General features: G+C 46.1%; 3 protein-coding genes across 12 annotated transcripts in view; 2 read left to right on the top strand and 1 right to left on the bottom strand.

Annotated features, from left to right (window-relative positions):
• Positions 1-13,032, top strand: part of LOC108103100 (low-density lipoprotein receptor-related protein 2) — a 156,828-nt gene extending 143,796 nt beyond the window's left edge. For all 4 annotated transcript variants that reach the window (XM_041819388.1, XM_041819386.1, XM_041819387.1 and 1 more), the window contains exons 8-15: positions 42-5,699; positions 5,763-5,974; positions 6,037-6,443; positions 6,500-8,004; positions 8,068-8,380; positions 8,440-10,626; positions 10,756-11,003; positions 11,122-13,032. In XM_041819388.1, coding sequence (XP_041675322.1) covers positions 42-5,699; positions 5,763-5,974; positions 6,037-6,443; positions 6,500-8,004; positions 8,068-8,380; positions 8,440-10,626; positions 10,756-11,003; positions 11,122-11,342 — 10,751 coding nt within the window. In that variant the 3' untranslated portion in view covers positions 11,343-13,032. The remainder of the gene's footprint in view (positions 1-41; positions 5,700-5,762; positions 5,975-6,036; positions 6,444-6,499; positions 8,005-8,067; positions 8,381-8,439; positions 10,627-10,755; positions 11,004-11,121) is intronic.
• Positions 13,033-13,538: 506 nt separating this feature from the next.
• LOC108103106 (B-cell CLL/lymphoma 7 protein family member A) lies at positions 13,539-15,563 on the bottom strand. Its single transcript, XM_017208474.2, has 2 exons — positions 14,910-15,563; positions 13,539-14,033 (listed from the first exon to the last, which is right to left on the bottom strand). The coding sequence occupies exons 1-2, from the start codon at positions 15,253-15,255 to the stop codon at positions 13,915-13,917; spliced, it is 465 nt and encodes a 154-aa protein (XP_017063963.1). The 5' UTR covers positions 15,256-15,563; the 3' UTR covers positions 13,539-13,914.
• A 250-nt stretch (positions 15,564-15,813) lies between these two features.
• The window catches only part of LOC108103102 (neurogenic protein mastermind), a 34,747-nt gene continuing 33,069 nt past the window's right edge, over positions 15,814-17,491 (top strand). The window contains exon 1 of one of the 7 annotated variants that reach the window (XM_017208470.2): positions 15,814-16,472. The gene's annotated coding sequence lies outside the window, so the exon portion shown is untranslated. The remainder of the gene's footprint in view (positions 16,473-17,491) is intronic. The other 6 variants (XM_017208469.2, XM_017208468.2, XM_017208467.2 and 3 more) reach the window with 6 other exon arrangements.

Genomic DNA, 17,491 nt, shown 5'->3' with positions numbered 1-17,491 from the left:
TTATAAATCGAATCCTTTCCTTATTCTCTTTCAATCCGTAGAACCCACCTGTGGATCGAACGAGTTCCAGTGCCGATCGGGTCGCTGTATTCCTCAGAACTTCCGCTGCGACCAGGAGAACGATTGTGGCGACAACTCCGATGAGCAGGAGTGCGGCAATGTGACCTGTGGAACCTCTCAGTTTGCCTGCGCCAATGGTCGATGCATTCCTAACATGTGGAAGTGTGACAGTGAAAACGATTGCGGAGATAGCAGTGATGAGGGCGACTTCTGTGCCGAAAAGACCTGCGCCTACTTCCAGTTCACATGCCCGAGAACGGGTCACTGTATTCCCCAGAGCTGGGTTTGCGACGGCGACGACGATTGCTTCGATAAGCAAGACGAGAAGGACTGTCCGCCGATCTCCTGTCTGGCGAATCAATTTAAGTGCGCGGATCTCAGGCAATGTGTAGAGGAGTCTTATAAATGTGATGGCATACCGGACTGTAATGATGGCTCCGATGAAGTGGGCTGCCCACCAATGGGACCTAATCAGTGCAATCTGGAGAAGCATTTCCGCTGCAAGTCCACTGGCTTTTGCATACCCATTGCCTGGCATTGTGATGGCAGCAATGACTGTTCGGATCATTCGGATGAGCAGGACTGTGGCCAGATCACTTGTGCCCAAAACTTCTTCAAGTGCAACAACACAAATTGTGTGTTCAAGGCCTACATTTGCGATGGTAAGGATGACTGCGGCGATAACTCGGATGAGGGAGCCGAGCATGCCTGTGTCCCACCACCCTTTAAGTGTCCCCACGGCCAGTGGCAATGTCCTGGAGTTTCCGAGAGGTGTGTCAATATCACTTCCGTCTGTGACGACACCCCCGATTGTCCCAATGGTTCGGATGAGGGTGAGGGCTGCGATCTGGCTGAATGTGAGCATCAGGCTGGTCAGTGTTCCAGCTTCTGTCAGAAGACTCCCAACGGGGCATTGTGTGTTTGCCCGCCTGGTTCGGAAATCGGTGAAGATGGCTTTACCTGCATAGACTCGAACGAATGCGATCCACCAGGGCTGTGCTCCCAGCAATGTACCAACACCAAGGGCTCCTACTTCTGTTCCTGCACAGACGGCTATATCCTGGAGCCCAACAAACACACTTGCAAGGCTGTTAACCACACCACTGCCTTCCTGATCATCTCCAATCGTCATTCCATACTGGTCGCAGATCTTAAGGAACAAGGACTCGAGAGGGTGCCCATCATAGTGGAAAATGTGGTGGCCACTGCCTCAAATATGCACACAGGCACCATTTTCTGGAGTGACATGAAACTGAAGAAGATCTCCCGATTGGATCGCGGCATGGAGCCCCAGGAAATCATCAACACAGGTCTGGATTTGGTCGAGGGACTGGCCTACGATTGGATAGCTCAGAATCTCTATTGGCTGGACAGTAAACTGAACACCATCGAAGTGTCCGCAGAGAACGGTTCGAATCGCCTAGTCTTGGTCAGGGAGAATATCACCCAGCCCAGAGGCATGTGCATCGATCCCAGTCCAGGAGCAAGATGGATTTTCTGGACCGACTGGGGAGAGAACCCAAGAGTGGAGAGGATTGGCATGGATGGATCAATGAGAAAGACCATCATCAATACCAAAATCTATTGGCCCAATGGTTTGACTTTGGATATAGCCACCAAGAGGGTGTACTTTGCCGACTCCAAGCTGGACTTCATTGATTTCTGCTACTACAACGGTACCGGAAGGCAGCAGGTTCTGGCCAGCAGTCACTATCTGCTCCATCCCCACTCGCTGTCCCTGTTCGAGGATACCCTCTACTGGACTGATAGGCAATTGAATCGAGTCTTGTCCGCCAATAAGTTCCGTGGCAAGAATCAGACTGTTGTGTCCCATCTGATCAGCCAACCGTTATCCATTCATGTGCATCACGCTTCCCTGCAACCCATGACTCCGAATCCCTGCGCAGGATCTCGCTGCCAGCACTTGTGTCTACTGAGTCCCAGTGCTCAGGAGGGTTACTCTTGCAAGTGCAAGCCCGGCTTCAAGCTACTGAGTGAAGGTCGCTGCATCGAGGAGGAAAATCCCTTCCTCATGGTTGTCAAGGGAACACAAATTGTGGATATTCTGCTGAGTGGTGGCGATTCCAGAGCCGGTGCCTTGGCCCCAGTTATTGGAATCGAAAGCAGCACTGGCTTGGACTTTGATCGCAAGGGCGAGACCCTGTACTGGGTGCAAGGCAGAGAGGACAACGATGAGAACTGCACAATTTATTCCACACCATATGGAGGTGGTAACAAGACCCTCTTCCTGGGCATCGAAAGCGGAATCGTGGGAGCTCCCTATACCATTGCATTCGATTGGTTGGGCAGGAATCTGTACATCGGCAACCGAGTGGCAAGTAACATTGAAGCCGTGCGAGTAGATGGCAAGCAGAAGTATCGCACCATTATTCTGGCCAACGATGGTTATCCCAACTCCGTTTCCCGTCCCAAGCAAATTGCACTGGATCCCACTGATGGCAAGCTCTTCTGGATCGATGAGGGCGTGCTAGAAGTCCCGATAAAGATTGGCAGGGTGGACATGAATGGACAGAACCCCATAGTGGTTTTCCAGGACTTTGCTCATCCCGAATCCTTGGCCGTGGACACTGAAAAGAAGATGTTGTACTACAGTGCCAGCAATCCAGCAGTGATCGGTTCCATGGACTACAATGGTGATGATCACACACTGATCGTAATGAAGGACACGCATCCCATGGCCAAGCCCAAGAGCTTGGGCATCCTTGACCACAGACTATACTATCTGGACCCGCTTTACGAGCGTATTGTGAGGATTGACCTACCCCACGGCGACAACCTCAAGACCATTGTTGATAACGAACCCGATCTGCGTTCCATGATGATCTACAAAAAGCGTGGCCTGATGCAACATCCTTGCCAGACGAACAACGGTGGATGCAAACACCTTTGCATTCCCGGACCTGGTGCAACCAGAACCTGTTCCTGCGGCATTGGATACAGGAAGGAGAACGAGATCAATTGCGTGGCCTACAAGACCTTTGCGGTGGTCTCCCAACTGGACATGATTAGAGGCTACAGTTTGAGCGATAGTTCCGAAGCTATGGTCCCAGTGAGCGGCCCTGGTCATCACATTCTCCATGTGGACGTGATGTATCGGGAACAATGGATCTATTGGGCGGAATACAACCGTGGCTACTGGAATGGCATCTTCAGATCGCGACCCAACGGCACTGATCTGCAGCATGTGGTCAAGGATGGCATCGGTAGCAATGGAATCCGAGGATTGACAATTGATTGGGTGGCTGGCAATATGTATTTCACCAACGTCTATCCACATGAGAATTACGTGGAGGTTTGCTGGCTGGATGGTAGCAACAGGAAAGTGTTGGTAAAGACAACCACAGATGCACCTCGCGAACTGGCCGTGAACCCTATCAAGAGATTGCTCTACTGGATCGACTATGGTCAGCATCCTAGGATAGGAAAAGCTCTTCTGGACGGCAGCAAGTGGATGCCACTGGTGACTTCGGGAATATCGTTACCCCGCGATCTTACTATCGATATGCAAACCCATGATATTTACTGGGTAGACTCGAAACTGGACACCATTCAGAAGATTTCGTTCAATGGAGCCAATCGTAAGGTGATCCGCAGGGATCTGCCCAATCCCATGGGCATCGCTGTCTATCTAAACGATGTCTACTGGGTGGATAGGAACCTGATGACGGTGTTTAAGGCCTCCAAGCACAGTGCCAATGAAACAGCCACAAGGGTGAGGACAAACCTCGAAAATCTTCGGGACATTGCCATTTACAACATCATCAACCAACCACAAGACGACACCAATCCTTGTGCCCATTTGGGAAATGGCGGCTGTGATCAGTTGTGCTTCAGTTTCCCACCGGAAGGTGGAGCCACCGGACCTTCCGGCAGAAACTTCCGCTGTGAATGTGCCACCGGAAAGCTGAGCGCCGATGAGCGAAAGTGTGAGGTAGTTAATGAGTACCTAGTCTTCGCCACAAGAACTGAAATTCGAGCTGTCAACCTTGATCCCCATTCCACGGAAGTGCCCTTCACTCCCCTGACAAATCTCACTAATGTCGTCGGTCTGGACTTTGATTTTGCCGACAATAGGATGCTGTATACCCAAATTCGTCCATGGGCCAAGATTGCATACACAAAGGCGAACAAACCAGGTCACGACGACATCACTGTAGTCTTGAACAAGGGCATCAATCCCGAGGGCATTGCCTACGATTGGACCCAGCAGAAGATCTACTGGACAGATAGCTCGAATAACTCGATCTATGCGATGAATCTGGATGGTAGTGAGCTGGTGATGATTGCACGCGTGGAGAGACCAAGAGCTATTGTCCTGGATCCCTGCAATGGCACTTTGTTCTTCACGGATTGGGGTAGGTTTGGTACCTCCGGAAAGATTTTCCGCACCACCATGGCGGGTTCTTTGAAGAGAGCCATTGTGGATAAGGATCTGTCACAGCCAAGTGGTTTGGCGATCGATTACGACGAAAGGCATTTGTACTGGACGGATGCGGTTAGGGAAAAGATTGAAAGATCCGATCTGGACGGTCAAAACCGAGAGCTCCTGGTGGCAGCCACTATTTATCCCTTCGCCATAACAGTATTCAGGAACTACATCTACTGGACGGATCTTCAGTTAAGAGGTGTCTACAGAGCAGAGAAACACACTGGTGCCAATATGGTTGAGATGGTGAAGCGCCTGGAGGATTCTCCACGAGACATCCGCATCTACAGCGCCGATCGGCAGAAGTGCAATGTGAATCCCTGCAGGATCAACAACGGAGGATGCGCCCAGAGCTGTCATCCTGCGCCAAATGGCAAGGCTGAATGCAAATGCGATGACAACACCAAGGTGGTCAATGAGGGAAGGATGTGTGCGCCCAGGAACAACACTTGTGAGGCTAGCAAGTTCTACTGCAAGAATGGCAGATGCATATCGAGAATGTGGTCATGCGATGGCGACGACGATTGTGGCGACAACTCCGACGAGGATCCCAACTACTGCGCCTATCACTCCTGCTCCCCGAATGAGTTCCGTTGCAACAACGGACGTTGCATCTTCAAGTCCTGGAAGTGCGATCACGAGAACGACTGCAAGGATGGTTCCGATGAGCTGGGTTGCACATATCCACCTTGTGTGGACGGCGAGTTTACATGCGGAAACGGACGTTGTATTCCTCAGGCTCAAGTCTGCAACGGAGTGAATGACTGCAAGGATAATGCTACATCGGACGAGACCCACGAACGCTGTCCCATGAACACCACTTGTCCGTTGAATCATCTGAAGTGCGAGAAGACCAACATCTGCGTGGAACCCTATTGGCTGTGTGATGGCGACAACGATTGCGGCGACAACTCCGACGAGGATCCGCTGCATTGCGGCCAAAGAACTTGTCCAACCAACAGCTTCCGATGCCCGAACCACCGATGCATTCCAGCTACTTGGTACTGTGATGGCGATGACGATTGTGGTGATGGTGCCGATGAGCCCCCAGATTACTGCAAATCCGAAGGACGCACTTGTTTCGGGGATCTGTTTACTTGCGACAATGGCAACTGCATACCCAGGATCTACATCTGCGACGGCGACAACGATTGTTTGGACAACAGTGACGAGGACAACCGACATCAGTGCAGTGAGTATCCAAGTTTAATCCCGTTTAAAAACCTATCTTCAATATCCACATGACCTTTTTTAGATGACCGGAAATGTGACGAAGAAACGGAATTCACTTGTGTGGAAAATAAATCTTGGCAGCGGGCCCAGTGCATCCCCAAGAAATGGATCTGCGACGGAGACCCAGATTGCGTGGATGGAGCCGATGAGAATACCACTCTCCATAACTGTGCCACCCAGCAACCATGTGGTGAGGACATGTTCACCTGTGGCAACGGACGCTGTATCAATAAGGTAAGTGAAAAATACGTTTTGCCATTAAGAAATTGTGACAATATTATTTTTCCATTTCAAAGGGATGGATTTGCGACCATGACAACGATTGCGGTGATGGTACCGACGAGGGCAAGTTCTGCAACTCCAAGTACAAGACCTGTTCGGCGCAAGAGTTCACCTGCCAGAACTTCAAGTGCATCCGGAACCAGTCGAGGTGCGATGGCGAGGACGACTGTGGTGATCACTCAGATGAGGTGGGCTGCGCAAAGGAGAACGTAACCTGTCCGCAGGGTCAATTCGCGTGTACGAATGGCCAGTGCATAGACTACAGCCTGGTGTGCAATAAATATCCGGACTGTGCTGATGAATCCGATGAACCAGCCCACTGCAACGTGGACGAGTGTGCCAAGGTGGAGATCAACCAGTGTGGTCACAAATGTGTGGATACGCTGACAGGATACTACTGCGACTGCAACGAAGGCTACAAGTGAGTATAAAAATTAAAAAGAGTTCAAACCCAAATTTAATCTACTCCTTCCACAGACTTCTGGCCGATGGTAAGGCGTGTGCGGATGTGGATGAGTGCTTGGAGCAGCCTGGAGCTTGTTCCCAACACTGTTCCAATACTCCTGGTGGATTCTACTGCAAGTGCGATGAAACCTATTACGAAAGACAGAACGACGAGCACACGTGCAAGCGGAAGGACAAGATCCCACCGTGGCTGATCTTTACCAACAAGTACTACGTGCGCAATATGTCGGTGGATGGTCACCAGTATAACCTAATGCACCAGGATCTGATGAATGTGGTGGCTCTGGACTTTGACATTCGCGAGGAGTATATGTACTTCTGCGACGTCACGGCCAAGACGATCTTCAGAGCGAAGTACGGAGAAGCGGAAGACGAGATGCCAGCAGAAAGAGAGGCTGTCATTAGGCACGATTCTCACGGCCTTGAAGGTATTGCTATCGATTGGGTGGGACGCAAGCTCTATTGGTTGGACAGACATTCAAAGAACTTGGATGTTTCGGAATTGGATGGAACTAAGCGCAAGACTCTGAGGAGTGGTGTGGTTGATCCCCGCGCCATAGTCGTGCATCCTGGAATCGGTTACCTGTACTTCACCTCCTGGCATCTGCAAGCCTACATTGCCAAAATGGGAATGGATGGTTCGAACTTCTCTAGGATTCTGAACTGGAACGATGGCATCGCTTGGCCGAATGCCCTGTCTATTGACTACTTCACGGATCGCATTTACTGGGCGGATGCTCACTTGGACTATATAGCCTATGCCGATTTGGAGGGCAGGCATCGTCACACGGTGCTATCCGGTAGTAAGGTACCACATGTGTTTGCTCTCAGTCTCTTCGACGACTACATTTACTGGAGTGACTGGAATCTGAAGGCGATCGTAAGGGCCAATAAGTTCCATGGTGCCAACTATACAGTGCTAAGAAACACTACCCATCGTCCCTATGACTTGCACATAAATCATCCGCTTAGACAATTGCCATACACCAATCCTTGTGGCACGAATAATGGCGGTTGCTCACATCTCTGCCTGATAGCACCGCCCCCGGAATCCACATATCTGAATATCGAAGGATACATCGAAGAGGGAGCTCCGATCTTCAAGTGTGCCTGTCCCAATCAATTCTATTTGGCCAGGGACATGAAGACGTGCATTGCTAATTGTACGGCCGGACAACATTTGTGTGGCGGAAGGGATGAGAAGTGTATCCCATGGTTCTGGAAGTGCGATGGTGAGAAAGACTGCAAGGATGGATCCGATGAGCCCGCCACCTGTGCTCCTCGACACTGCAGAGCCGGAACATTCCAGTGTAAGAACACGAACTGCACACCTTCGGCGACGATTTGCGATGGAGTTGATGACTGTGGGGATCGCAGCGATGAGCAAAACTGTGACCTACCATGTCCTCTATCCGATTTCAAGTGCAAGTCCAGCGGCAGATGCATCCTGGACAGCTGGCGATGCGATGGAGATGCCGATTGTAAGGATGGCAGCGATGAGGACCCCGCCGTGTGTGGTAAGTAATCCTTGATTACTGTCTTGATTTATCCTAATCCTGTTGATCTCATGTAATTTTTAGCCAAACGCGCCTGTGACCCCAAAACGGAATTCACCTGCAAGAATGGACGCTGCATTCCGCAACTCTGGATGTGCGATTTCGACAACGATTGTGGCGACGATTCGGATGAGCCGGCTTACATGTGCCGCCAGAGAAACTGCACTACTGGTTGGCAGAGGTGTCCTGGTCAGTCCAACTACCGCTGCATACCCAAATGGCTGTTCTGCGATGGAAAGGACGATTGTCGGGACAACAGTGATGAGCTTCCCGAGAACTGTCCGAAGTGCAATCCGGATACAGACTTCAAGTGCGGCAACAACAGATGCATACCCAAGTGAGTCCCCATCTACCATGGTCGGAGTTCCTAATTTAATCCTTACTGAATCTTCCCAGGCAATGGATGTGTGACTTCGCGGACGATTGCGGCGATGCCAGTGACGAGAACGAGGCTGTGTGCAAGGGTCGCTATAGGGATTGCTCCGAGTCGGAGTTCCGCTGCGGCAATGGCAAGTGCATCTCATCCCGCTGGCAGTGTGACCACGAGGACGATTGCGGAGATAACTCGGACGAGATGCACTGCGAGGGATATCAGTGCAAGAATGGCACCTTCCAGTGTGCATCCGGTCACTGTATTGCCTCCTACTTCCGCTGCGATGGCGATCGTGATTGTCGCGATATGTCTGATGAAGTGGGTTGTCCACCAAGATTCCCGGGAGGTCGCTACTGTCCGGAATCGCGATTCCAGTGCAACAACAACCTGTGCGTCTCCCTGTCCGATTTGTGTGATGGAACCGATGATTGTGGCGATGGCAGCGACGAGGATCCCAGCGTTTGCAGTGACTTTAATTGCGACACCCTCAGGCGATTCCAGTGCTCCAATCATAGGTGCGTGGCCCGCTATCAGATCTGCGATGGCGTCGACAACTGCGGCGATGGCAGCGATGAGAACAATATGACTTTGTGTGCCAGCAAACAGAAGCCCTGCGATCTGTATACCCAGTATCAGTGTGCCAACAAGCACTGCGTCGAACGATCCCAGGTCTGTGATTTTGTCAACGATTGCGGCGATGCCAGTGATGAGTTGGGTTGCCATCACACAAGCAGTTGCTCGGAACAGACTCGCGGTGGATGCCAGCATCATTGCCACAATCTCACGGATGGCGGCTACATCTGCACATGCTATCCTGGCTACATTATAGCCGCTGACAACAAGAAGAAGTGCTCTGATGTGGACGAATGCCTAACGAGACAACACACATGCTCACACCAGTGTCATAACCTGAATGGCACCTACTCCTGCAGTTGCCGCGAAGGATTCCATTTGACGGACGGCGCCAGTGGTGTTTGTCGGGCCGAAAAGGAGGATGTCATCCTCGTATTCGCCAATGGCCAAGAGATCAGAGGACTCGATCTGCAGAAACGCGAAGAATTCGATGTGATAGCTGCAGAGAAAAGGATCGAGGCACTGGACTACGATGCCCAGCAACAGATCGTCTTCTGGGCTGATAGCTACGACAAGACCATCAAGCGATCCTACATGGTCAACGCTATCGATGGTCGCGCAAAGATCGGCTTTGCCCAGGATCTGAACATGAAGGGCGGCTCGAAACCCACAGCCGTTGCTGTAGACTGGCTGGCCTCTAATCTTTACTGGACCGAAGTAGACAGGACGGGATCCAAGCCCCGTGGACGTGTCATGGTGGCCAAGACCGACGGTCGCTATCGCCGTTCGATCGTAAATGCTGGTCTGGAAGTGCCCACTTCTATTGCTGTCAATCCCCAGTTGGGTAGAATCTACTGGTCCGATGCGGGCTCAGCGCCCAAGATCGAAGTTTCCTGGATGGATGGCTCTAAGCGACGACCCTTGATCACCGAGCAGATTCGCCATCCAGCTGGCCTGACCATCGACTACTCGCAGGATCACATCATCTACTGGGTGGACACCAAGCTGAATGCCATCGAATCGATGAGAGCCGACGGCTCCCGGCGAAAGGCCATTGTCAAGGGTGACCAGCTGAGGCACCCCGTATCCCTGGATCTCTTTGAGTCGAATATGTTCTGGATGACCCGGGACACGGGTGAACTGGTGCGCCAGGACAAGTTCGGGCGTGGAGTACAGGTGGTGCTGCATCGCAATCTCGTGAATCCGTCCGGCCTGAAGGTGTACCACGACAAGCGGTACAATACCTCGCTGCCCAATCCGTGCGGCAACTCCACCTGCTCCCATCTGTGTCTCTTGGTGCCAGGAGGTCATCGTTGCGCCTGCCCAGATGCATCTGGCCCCCCACCCTCGCATCGCAGCACCGCAGAGGTGATCTGCAATGCTGCTGCGGAGCATCCACGCCCAGCCCCGCGAATCTGTCCCTGCCAAAATGGCGGTCTGTGCAAGGAGGATGCCCAAGGTGAACTCGTCTGCGATTGCCTCTCCGAGTTCCGCGGCGATCATTGTGAGACCAGCACCACGGGAGCCTTTGGCCATGGCGGTGCCAACGTCACCGCTGTCGTTGTGCCGATCATGGTCATCCTGCTGGTTATGATGGCCGCCGCCGGGGCTTGGTACGTCATCCGGAAGCGACCATTGTAAGTATCTAAGTTAGGTTACAAGATCTAAGGGGACTACTGATTAATGGGTTACCCCAAAGATACAATCTCTATCAGAGATAAGCTTAAAAAATGCAAAGATTTAATATTTCGTCTTTCACTTTTCAGTGGCAAATTGGCTCGCATGCCGGCAATGACCTCGTCACAGAGCGTGACCTTCCGCCATGGGTCGAACGTAGAGTTCAGCGAGAGCGGCTTCCCAGGAGCATCTGCACCGGGAGCCGGTGATGTTGCGCCCATCGAGGGCTACAACCTGCAGACGGTCAACGCGAACAAGGCGCGCGACTTTGCCAATCCGATGTACGATGCGGTGCAGTCGGGCACCACCGCTGATCCTGGAATGGGCAACGGTTCCGGTGAGTGTATATCGATAAAATCCATAATTTAACCATTATAATTGTTAGATCAATAATGTTTTTATACTTGGAAACCAACAAAATTAATACCGTATTGCATTATTTATTCCTTCCTTAGGCATCTATGATGTCCCAGGTGAACCGTCGGCCAAGGGCAAAACCATGGGCCACCATGCAGGCGGCTCATTCACGGAGCCCGCCTCGGCAATCATAGCGCCCAGCAGCATTACGCACAAGGCGTCGCCGCAGCTGCAGCTGCGCACCAGGGAGCTGGATCCTTCGGCGGACACCGGCAAGGACACGCAGTTCCTGGTGGAGGAGGACAAGTCCGAGTGCTGATATCAAGCCCGTCAATCGGCTGCCGTTGCGGCGGCAGTTGCGATGGCCAGTTGTCGGCAGCAGCGCCGGCAGCATCAGCAGCAGCAGCATCCGGAGAACAGCTATCCGCTGCAGACATAACACAGACTGGTCAAGCAAAGGAAGGAACAACAACAGGCGCATCAGCAACATCAGTCGCCGCAACAGCAGCAAAATCAGCAGCAGGGACAGGGACGCTCTAGTAGTAAACATCACAAATCCTGGCAAACAGCTACCGCTGGCAAGGTCACCACCAAGGTCTAGCCTTGACCCCAAAAAGAAACCACACACCACCCACAGAGAACAGCAACACGATGATGATGATGAGGAGAAGGAGGAACTAGAGGAGCATGTCCTCGGGGGCAGGGGACGGCAATAAACATATCCAAAAAAACGAGAAACATATGCAACCCCCACATGAAAAAACCAACTAAAAAAAACAACTGTTGCAATTAATATTAAATAATTACTAAAACTATAAATGTACACAAGAAACACTAAGAGCAACACACAGCAACTTTTGTAAAGCCAATTTTTGTAGCCTACTGTTTTTTTTTTATTTTTGTGTGAAACTAATGTTTTTTTTGCTAATCAAGATACTTTTGCGCAAAAAAAAAAAAGAGAATTGTAAAAAGCAAGAAAAGGAAAACGATAAACAAAACAAAATTAAGGCAAAAAGTATATTTTTTTGAAAGCTAAATGACAATATTAACTATATATGTATGTAAATCGGAAAACAACAAAATATCTATATGTATACACAAGGCAATTAGGGGACGATTCCCAGCTAGGATTTCTATATATTTTTCTAAAAAATAACAAACAAAAAAAGGCGAGCTAAAAAATATACAACAAATTATATATGTATATGTGTGAAACTAAATGTAACAAGCGAAAGAGATCACTTTTGTGCTAAAACCAGGATACAAATCGAGCATTCCCCACACATATATGTCTAATTATGCTAATTATAATTTAATTATTTATTCAAACACACACAGACAGGACGCAGGAAAGTGCTAATAATCCAGAATTCTAGGGGCTTTTCGAGATTCTAAATTCGCAAGACATTCCAAAAATGAAAAAACAAGAAAAAAAAAAAAACAACGTGCAATCCCCTCCCCCGCCAACACTGTGCAAAAAAGAAAAGCGAAGCTTTTCCTTTCTCCCTTTTTTTTTTGGTTCTCGCGCAAGCCAATCAGCTTTTCTATTTTTTTCGTTTTGTGTGTGTAGTAGTTGAAACTTGTCGCGCGTGTTTTTTTACACATCATTATATATGTATACCTATATGCATATATATATATATATATATAAATATATAAATATTTTATTTTTTAATTATATCATCGATTTATGAATTGTATTATGATTTATGATTTATCTTTCTCGTCGAAAGTCGTAATGTGTGTGCATTTTTTTTCATTTTCGTTCTCTGTGCAAAATCTGTGCTTCCCTTCATTTAAGCGTGTTTTTAGCATAAATTTTAGTGAAAGATGAAAGAAACTAAAGCTGTATAAGCCAATCGGGCCATATACAACGCTATATGTGAAGTTAATTGTATATTTAATGTCAAGCTACATAATGGATAAAGAAAAACAAACAAACAAAAACCACAACATAATAAGAGTAAAACTACGAATGAAATGAAAAACTATTTGTTGAAAGAATAAAACTTTTTTTTATTATTATACATACGGGGGGAAAATTGTAAGATGAAGAAAACTAAAACATTCAATAAAGAAAAATCATAAAAAAAATGTAAAAACCCGAAGAGAAAGTTCAGTGGACATTCATCATGTTTTTCTTAGCCTGCTGGCAGTTAACTTTAATGTCAGATTTATATTGGTAAGTTTACTATAAAGTGGTTAACTGGTTCGGTATTTAGCTTTTATCTTTATCTTTCTGTATCTATCGGGTGTTTATTTTCATTTTTAATTTGATAAACCTGTTCACAATCCAGAATTTACCACTATTTCATTTTGAACATTTCGATTTTAAGTTAATTGCATTCACTGAATGCGTAGAACGTTAGAACTCGTCATCACAAAAATCTACTTTTGGGAAAATACAAAATAAATTAGCGAATTTCATGGGGAAAACTGTATTCTAACATTAGTACAATTATTTATTTACTACGTGTCGTCAAAAAAACGTTCAGAAATCGAAAGTCAAAAAAACTTTACATGGATTACAATTTAGACTGGCTCCTTCGTTACATAATTAGACATCATTTCTATGTTCGTTCACAATCCATTCGGTTGTTGTTCTAATAAATAAGTTGTTTCGAGCTTAATGCTATGGACCTATCGACCCGCTGTTGCCCCCGCATTGATTATGATAGAATGAGGCTTGTGTCGGGGGCAACTGCAGGCCACAAACTGTTAGAGTAGGAGAATTGCTTAAGTCTTGGGCTGAGGCAGATACTCTTGTCGTCATCGTCATCGCCGCGATCCCGATATCGCTCTCGATCTCCGGTGCTGGCGGGGCTATTCTAACTTAACTAGGGTTCTTAGTTGCTGCTGCTGCTGTAGGCGCTGTGGCTCCGAATGTTTGGCTAGTCGCTCGTCTTCAGACGTTTCACGGGTCCATCGCTGCCTTGCGAGTTTGAGTCCTCGGAGAAGGGCATACTCGACACAAAGTCCGCGCCCTGGCTGTCGGAGACGACAGAGAAACCTGGAAAAATATGGCAATTAATTAAAATGTTATAAACTTGGAAATTGATTGTAAACATAATATTTGTCTATACACTCCCTATGGGTTATCAAGTGTTCATAGAGGTCTACACGAATTAGACAGAGTAAACAAATTGTTTCATCACCTATTAAAACTAAACATAATAACTGCGTGTAAGGTGATATTTATATATGTTTTATAAGACTTGGAGTCTATAAAATAGGCTTTTAATAACAGTAATTAATAAAATGAAAGATACACATAGCTTTATGTGGACTATATATAAACTATATAGAGGCTGTAAATAAACCTTTTCGAATATTCTATACCGCAAACGGCATAAATGCCACGAAAGGATAAGCTTTCAATGCCTATAAGAATTTGGTCTAGATTTTTATTGGAAGCCTACATAAAATACCATTTTAGGTGTTGAGCTCTGAAAAAGCCCAAGACTACGCCAAATCATACTTTATATTGTTTTGCTTATAGATATTGTCAATATCTAAAATATTTACTCTACAATTAATTAGTCGTAAATAAATTAATGATGTGCAGACCCAATATTTAAATAATATCTCTCAATCTGATAACTGCCTCTCACAAAAACTTCGATATGTTAGTTAAGAGACCACATACTTTTGTCTGTATATGTACATATGTATGTGGGCGTTCAATTATGTTAACTACGTATTTTATATTAAATAATCAGAAGAATTTTGAAGGTCCATCACTAATCTATTTCCGCAATATCTTTAAGTCTGGAACTGCCTCAAATATATGTTTCGAAAGTGCCCTGAAGTTTTACCGGTCTATAACTAAACTTAAACTTTTAAGGTGACCTTAACGGGTCAACCCATTTATATACTAAGTTCTTACAGGTGTTGGAGTCCTCGGCAGTGAGCCCCTGGTAGCTGGGAGTGATCTGGGGCGGCGTTGGTGTGCCCTTCTGGGAGTTTTCTTTGTCGCTCTTGCTGCCGCCAACAGGCGCAACGCCCGAACTGGTGGGTGGTCTACGGTTAGCGGCTGATCCTGGCGAGGACTCTAGCTTAGACTTTTTTTCGCTGGCGGAGGCAATGGGCACCCATTTGTAGATCTTCATGGTGGTGTCACTGATGGTCACCCACTTCTTCTCCCAATGGCGCACCTTGTCCACCGCCTGCATCACTCGCTTGATGTCATCCTTCGCCCGACTACGCGTTTCCGCACGCACGCTTCGAGACATGTCTATAGGTTTATGGCGCCTGGCTTTCCCTGCTTTCCACGCTTTTCCTCTGCCACAGTCGGCGTCTCGCGAAAAGCCGCTAAGTGTTTTTCGCGACTTCCGAGTGTTTTACAATGGTGTTTACAGCCCTCGTCCTTTGAAGTGATGTTAATACTGCGTTGGTCTCTTAGCCTTGGGTTCGTCCAACTAGTAGTAGATTATTTAGCCGAATTCGCATATGAATATTATTTTACAACAAAATATAATACAATCGATATTTGGAGGCGTGATTTTACTAGCGCAATCGAATGATATGATATCGACGTCGATATAGTATAACCGTCCGTGTGAATAATCGGCACAAACGGTAATCTCAATAAGTCAAAACCTTTTTAGTATTTAATTGGAAATAATAGCTATAAGGTTAAAATGTCGATACTCTGGCAACGCTGATGTCTTTCTCTACTGTTGAATTTTTTTATTTAGCAACTTTCTGTCCGGAGAATCGACCATGATATCGCACAAAACAGCAACTTAATATTTTTCTCTGTGGAAATATTTATCGCCTTGACGTAAATGGGAACTTTTTGGGGAAAACTAAATGAATATCTTCCAAACAAAAATTTACTAATTAATGTATTTGGTCGTAAAAAAAAACACGTAAACTATACTTTACCAATGACATTTATTATTTGTAATAAATAATGTACGCACTTTTAAATGTTTCTGTTATTTAAACAGATTAAATTTAAAAAATACCAAAACTTTGTAAATTATTTTTAACGAGTTTCTTGCCTGGTCACACTGCAGTGTGCCCAAATTATTTTCCTAGATTTCTTAGGACATTCTTGTCTTGCGGTTTTTAAGACCATATCTCCGTTTGGGGACACTGCCACACTGTCGCGACCGACGAAATTATGCGTACGCTCCGCTTTTTTTTATTTATTTTTTCGTAATCCAAACGCCCTGCCGCCTATTGAAATAAAATGAAAAATCGCACAAAGCCGGAAAAGAATAGTTAATTATTTGTGTATATTGTGCGTGCAAACGAAAGCGAAAATTAAAATGAAATTACAGGCGACGCCGAAATAAAAAACAAAAAAAAACGTTGCAGCAACAACGTGCGTGCGAGTGTTAGTGTGTGTGTGTTGGTATATGTAAAGAGCAAAGAGAGCGAGTGAGAGGCAGATAGAAGGCAAAAGAAAAAGAAGCAGCACCAGAAAAGAGAACTAAGAAAGGTGGGGGAAAACGAAAAAGGCAAACGAAAAACGCATACGAAAATGAAAATTGTTGTATGAAAAACCAGGGAAAGTCAACGATCTTTTTTTTTTTAATTTTTTATTCTGAATATCAATATTTAATATGTGTGCGTAAACTAATACCGATACCAATACTTAAACAAACAGGCAGATCGAGAGGATTTTTGCAAAAAACGGAAAACAAGAATCGCTCTCTGTCCCCGAGAGAGAAAAGAGGAGAGAGAGCGAGAGAGAGAAACGCAAACAAATTGGAATAAATTATAGAAATTTAAAATAAAGTAAACAACTCAAACGGCAGGAATTTAAACTAAAGTAAACAACGAAACGAGCGATATAAATTATTTCATCTAATTTTCTATTTCATTATTTGGAATTGAACATGAAAGAAAAGTTTGTTCGCATGTGAAATTCGAGTGTCATTATTCTTCTTCTTAGAAAATGATGCATATCATATTTGTAAAAAATATCGGTTAGATTAACTATTATATTTCTATTTACCGCAATTTATCCTTTCTGACTCCTTGCTAAAAATTTGTTGACAAGATTCTGTTTCCTAAATCATGCTTAACATTTTTTTTTAACAGATTCTTTAAATATTTAGAATTATGACATATTAAATATATTTTATCTTTTATATTTCAAGGACAAAGAATTTGTTTTTCATTTTGGGTACGAAATTGAAAGATTTATTTAGGGTTCTTCATCAATTATATTCAGATTTCAGTGCGTTTAAAATTAAAAAGATAATGTTGCTTTAAAATATAGTCAATATATAGGGTTTTTGAATGAATTCAAGTAGTTTTATGATCTTTCATCTTAAAGAACTCTAAAGTAATAGGTAAAAACCAAACAAATTATAATTTAAATGACAATTTGTAGGTAGTTGTTTGTATGAATTGTGAGTGTGTCTGTGACTTTTTTAAAATCCGAAAATGTGTCATCTTTTTTTTAATGTGAAAATCAAGTGTATTTTTTCCAAAGTGTTCTTAATCCGTTTT

Source organism: Drosophila eugracilis, unplaced genomic scaffold, assembly GCF_018153835.1.
Source record: "Drosophila eugracilis isolate 14026-0451.02 unplaced genomic scaffold, ASM1815383v1 contig_649, whole genome shotgun sequence".
NCBI classification, from domain to species: domain Eukaryota; kingdom Metazoa; phylum Arthropoda; class Insecta; order Diptera; family Drosophilidae; genus Drosophila; species Drosophila eugracilis.
Note: the sequence above shows the minus strand (reverse complement) of the source record. Positions and strands in the feature narration are given on the sequence as shown.

Bases quoted from the DNA above. Each gene is read 5' to 3' on its own strand.
- LOC108103106 (XM_017208474.2), bottom strand. From the start codon at position 15,255: ATGTCTCGAAGCGTGCGTGCGGAAACGCGTAGTCGGGCGAAGGATGAC. The intron at 14,034-14,909 runs GTAAGAACTTAG...ATATTTTTCCAG, and splicing joins TGCCGAGGACTCCAACACCT to GTTTCTCTGTCGTCTCCGAC.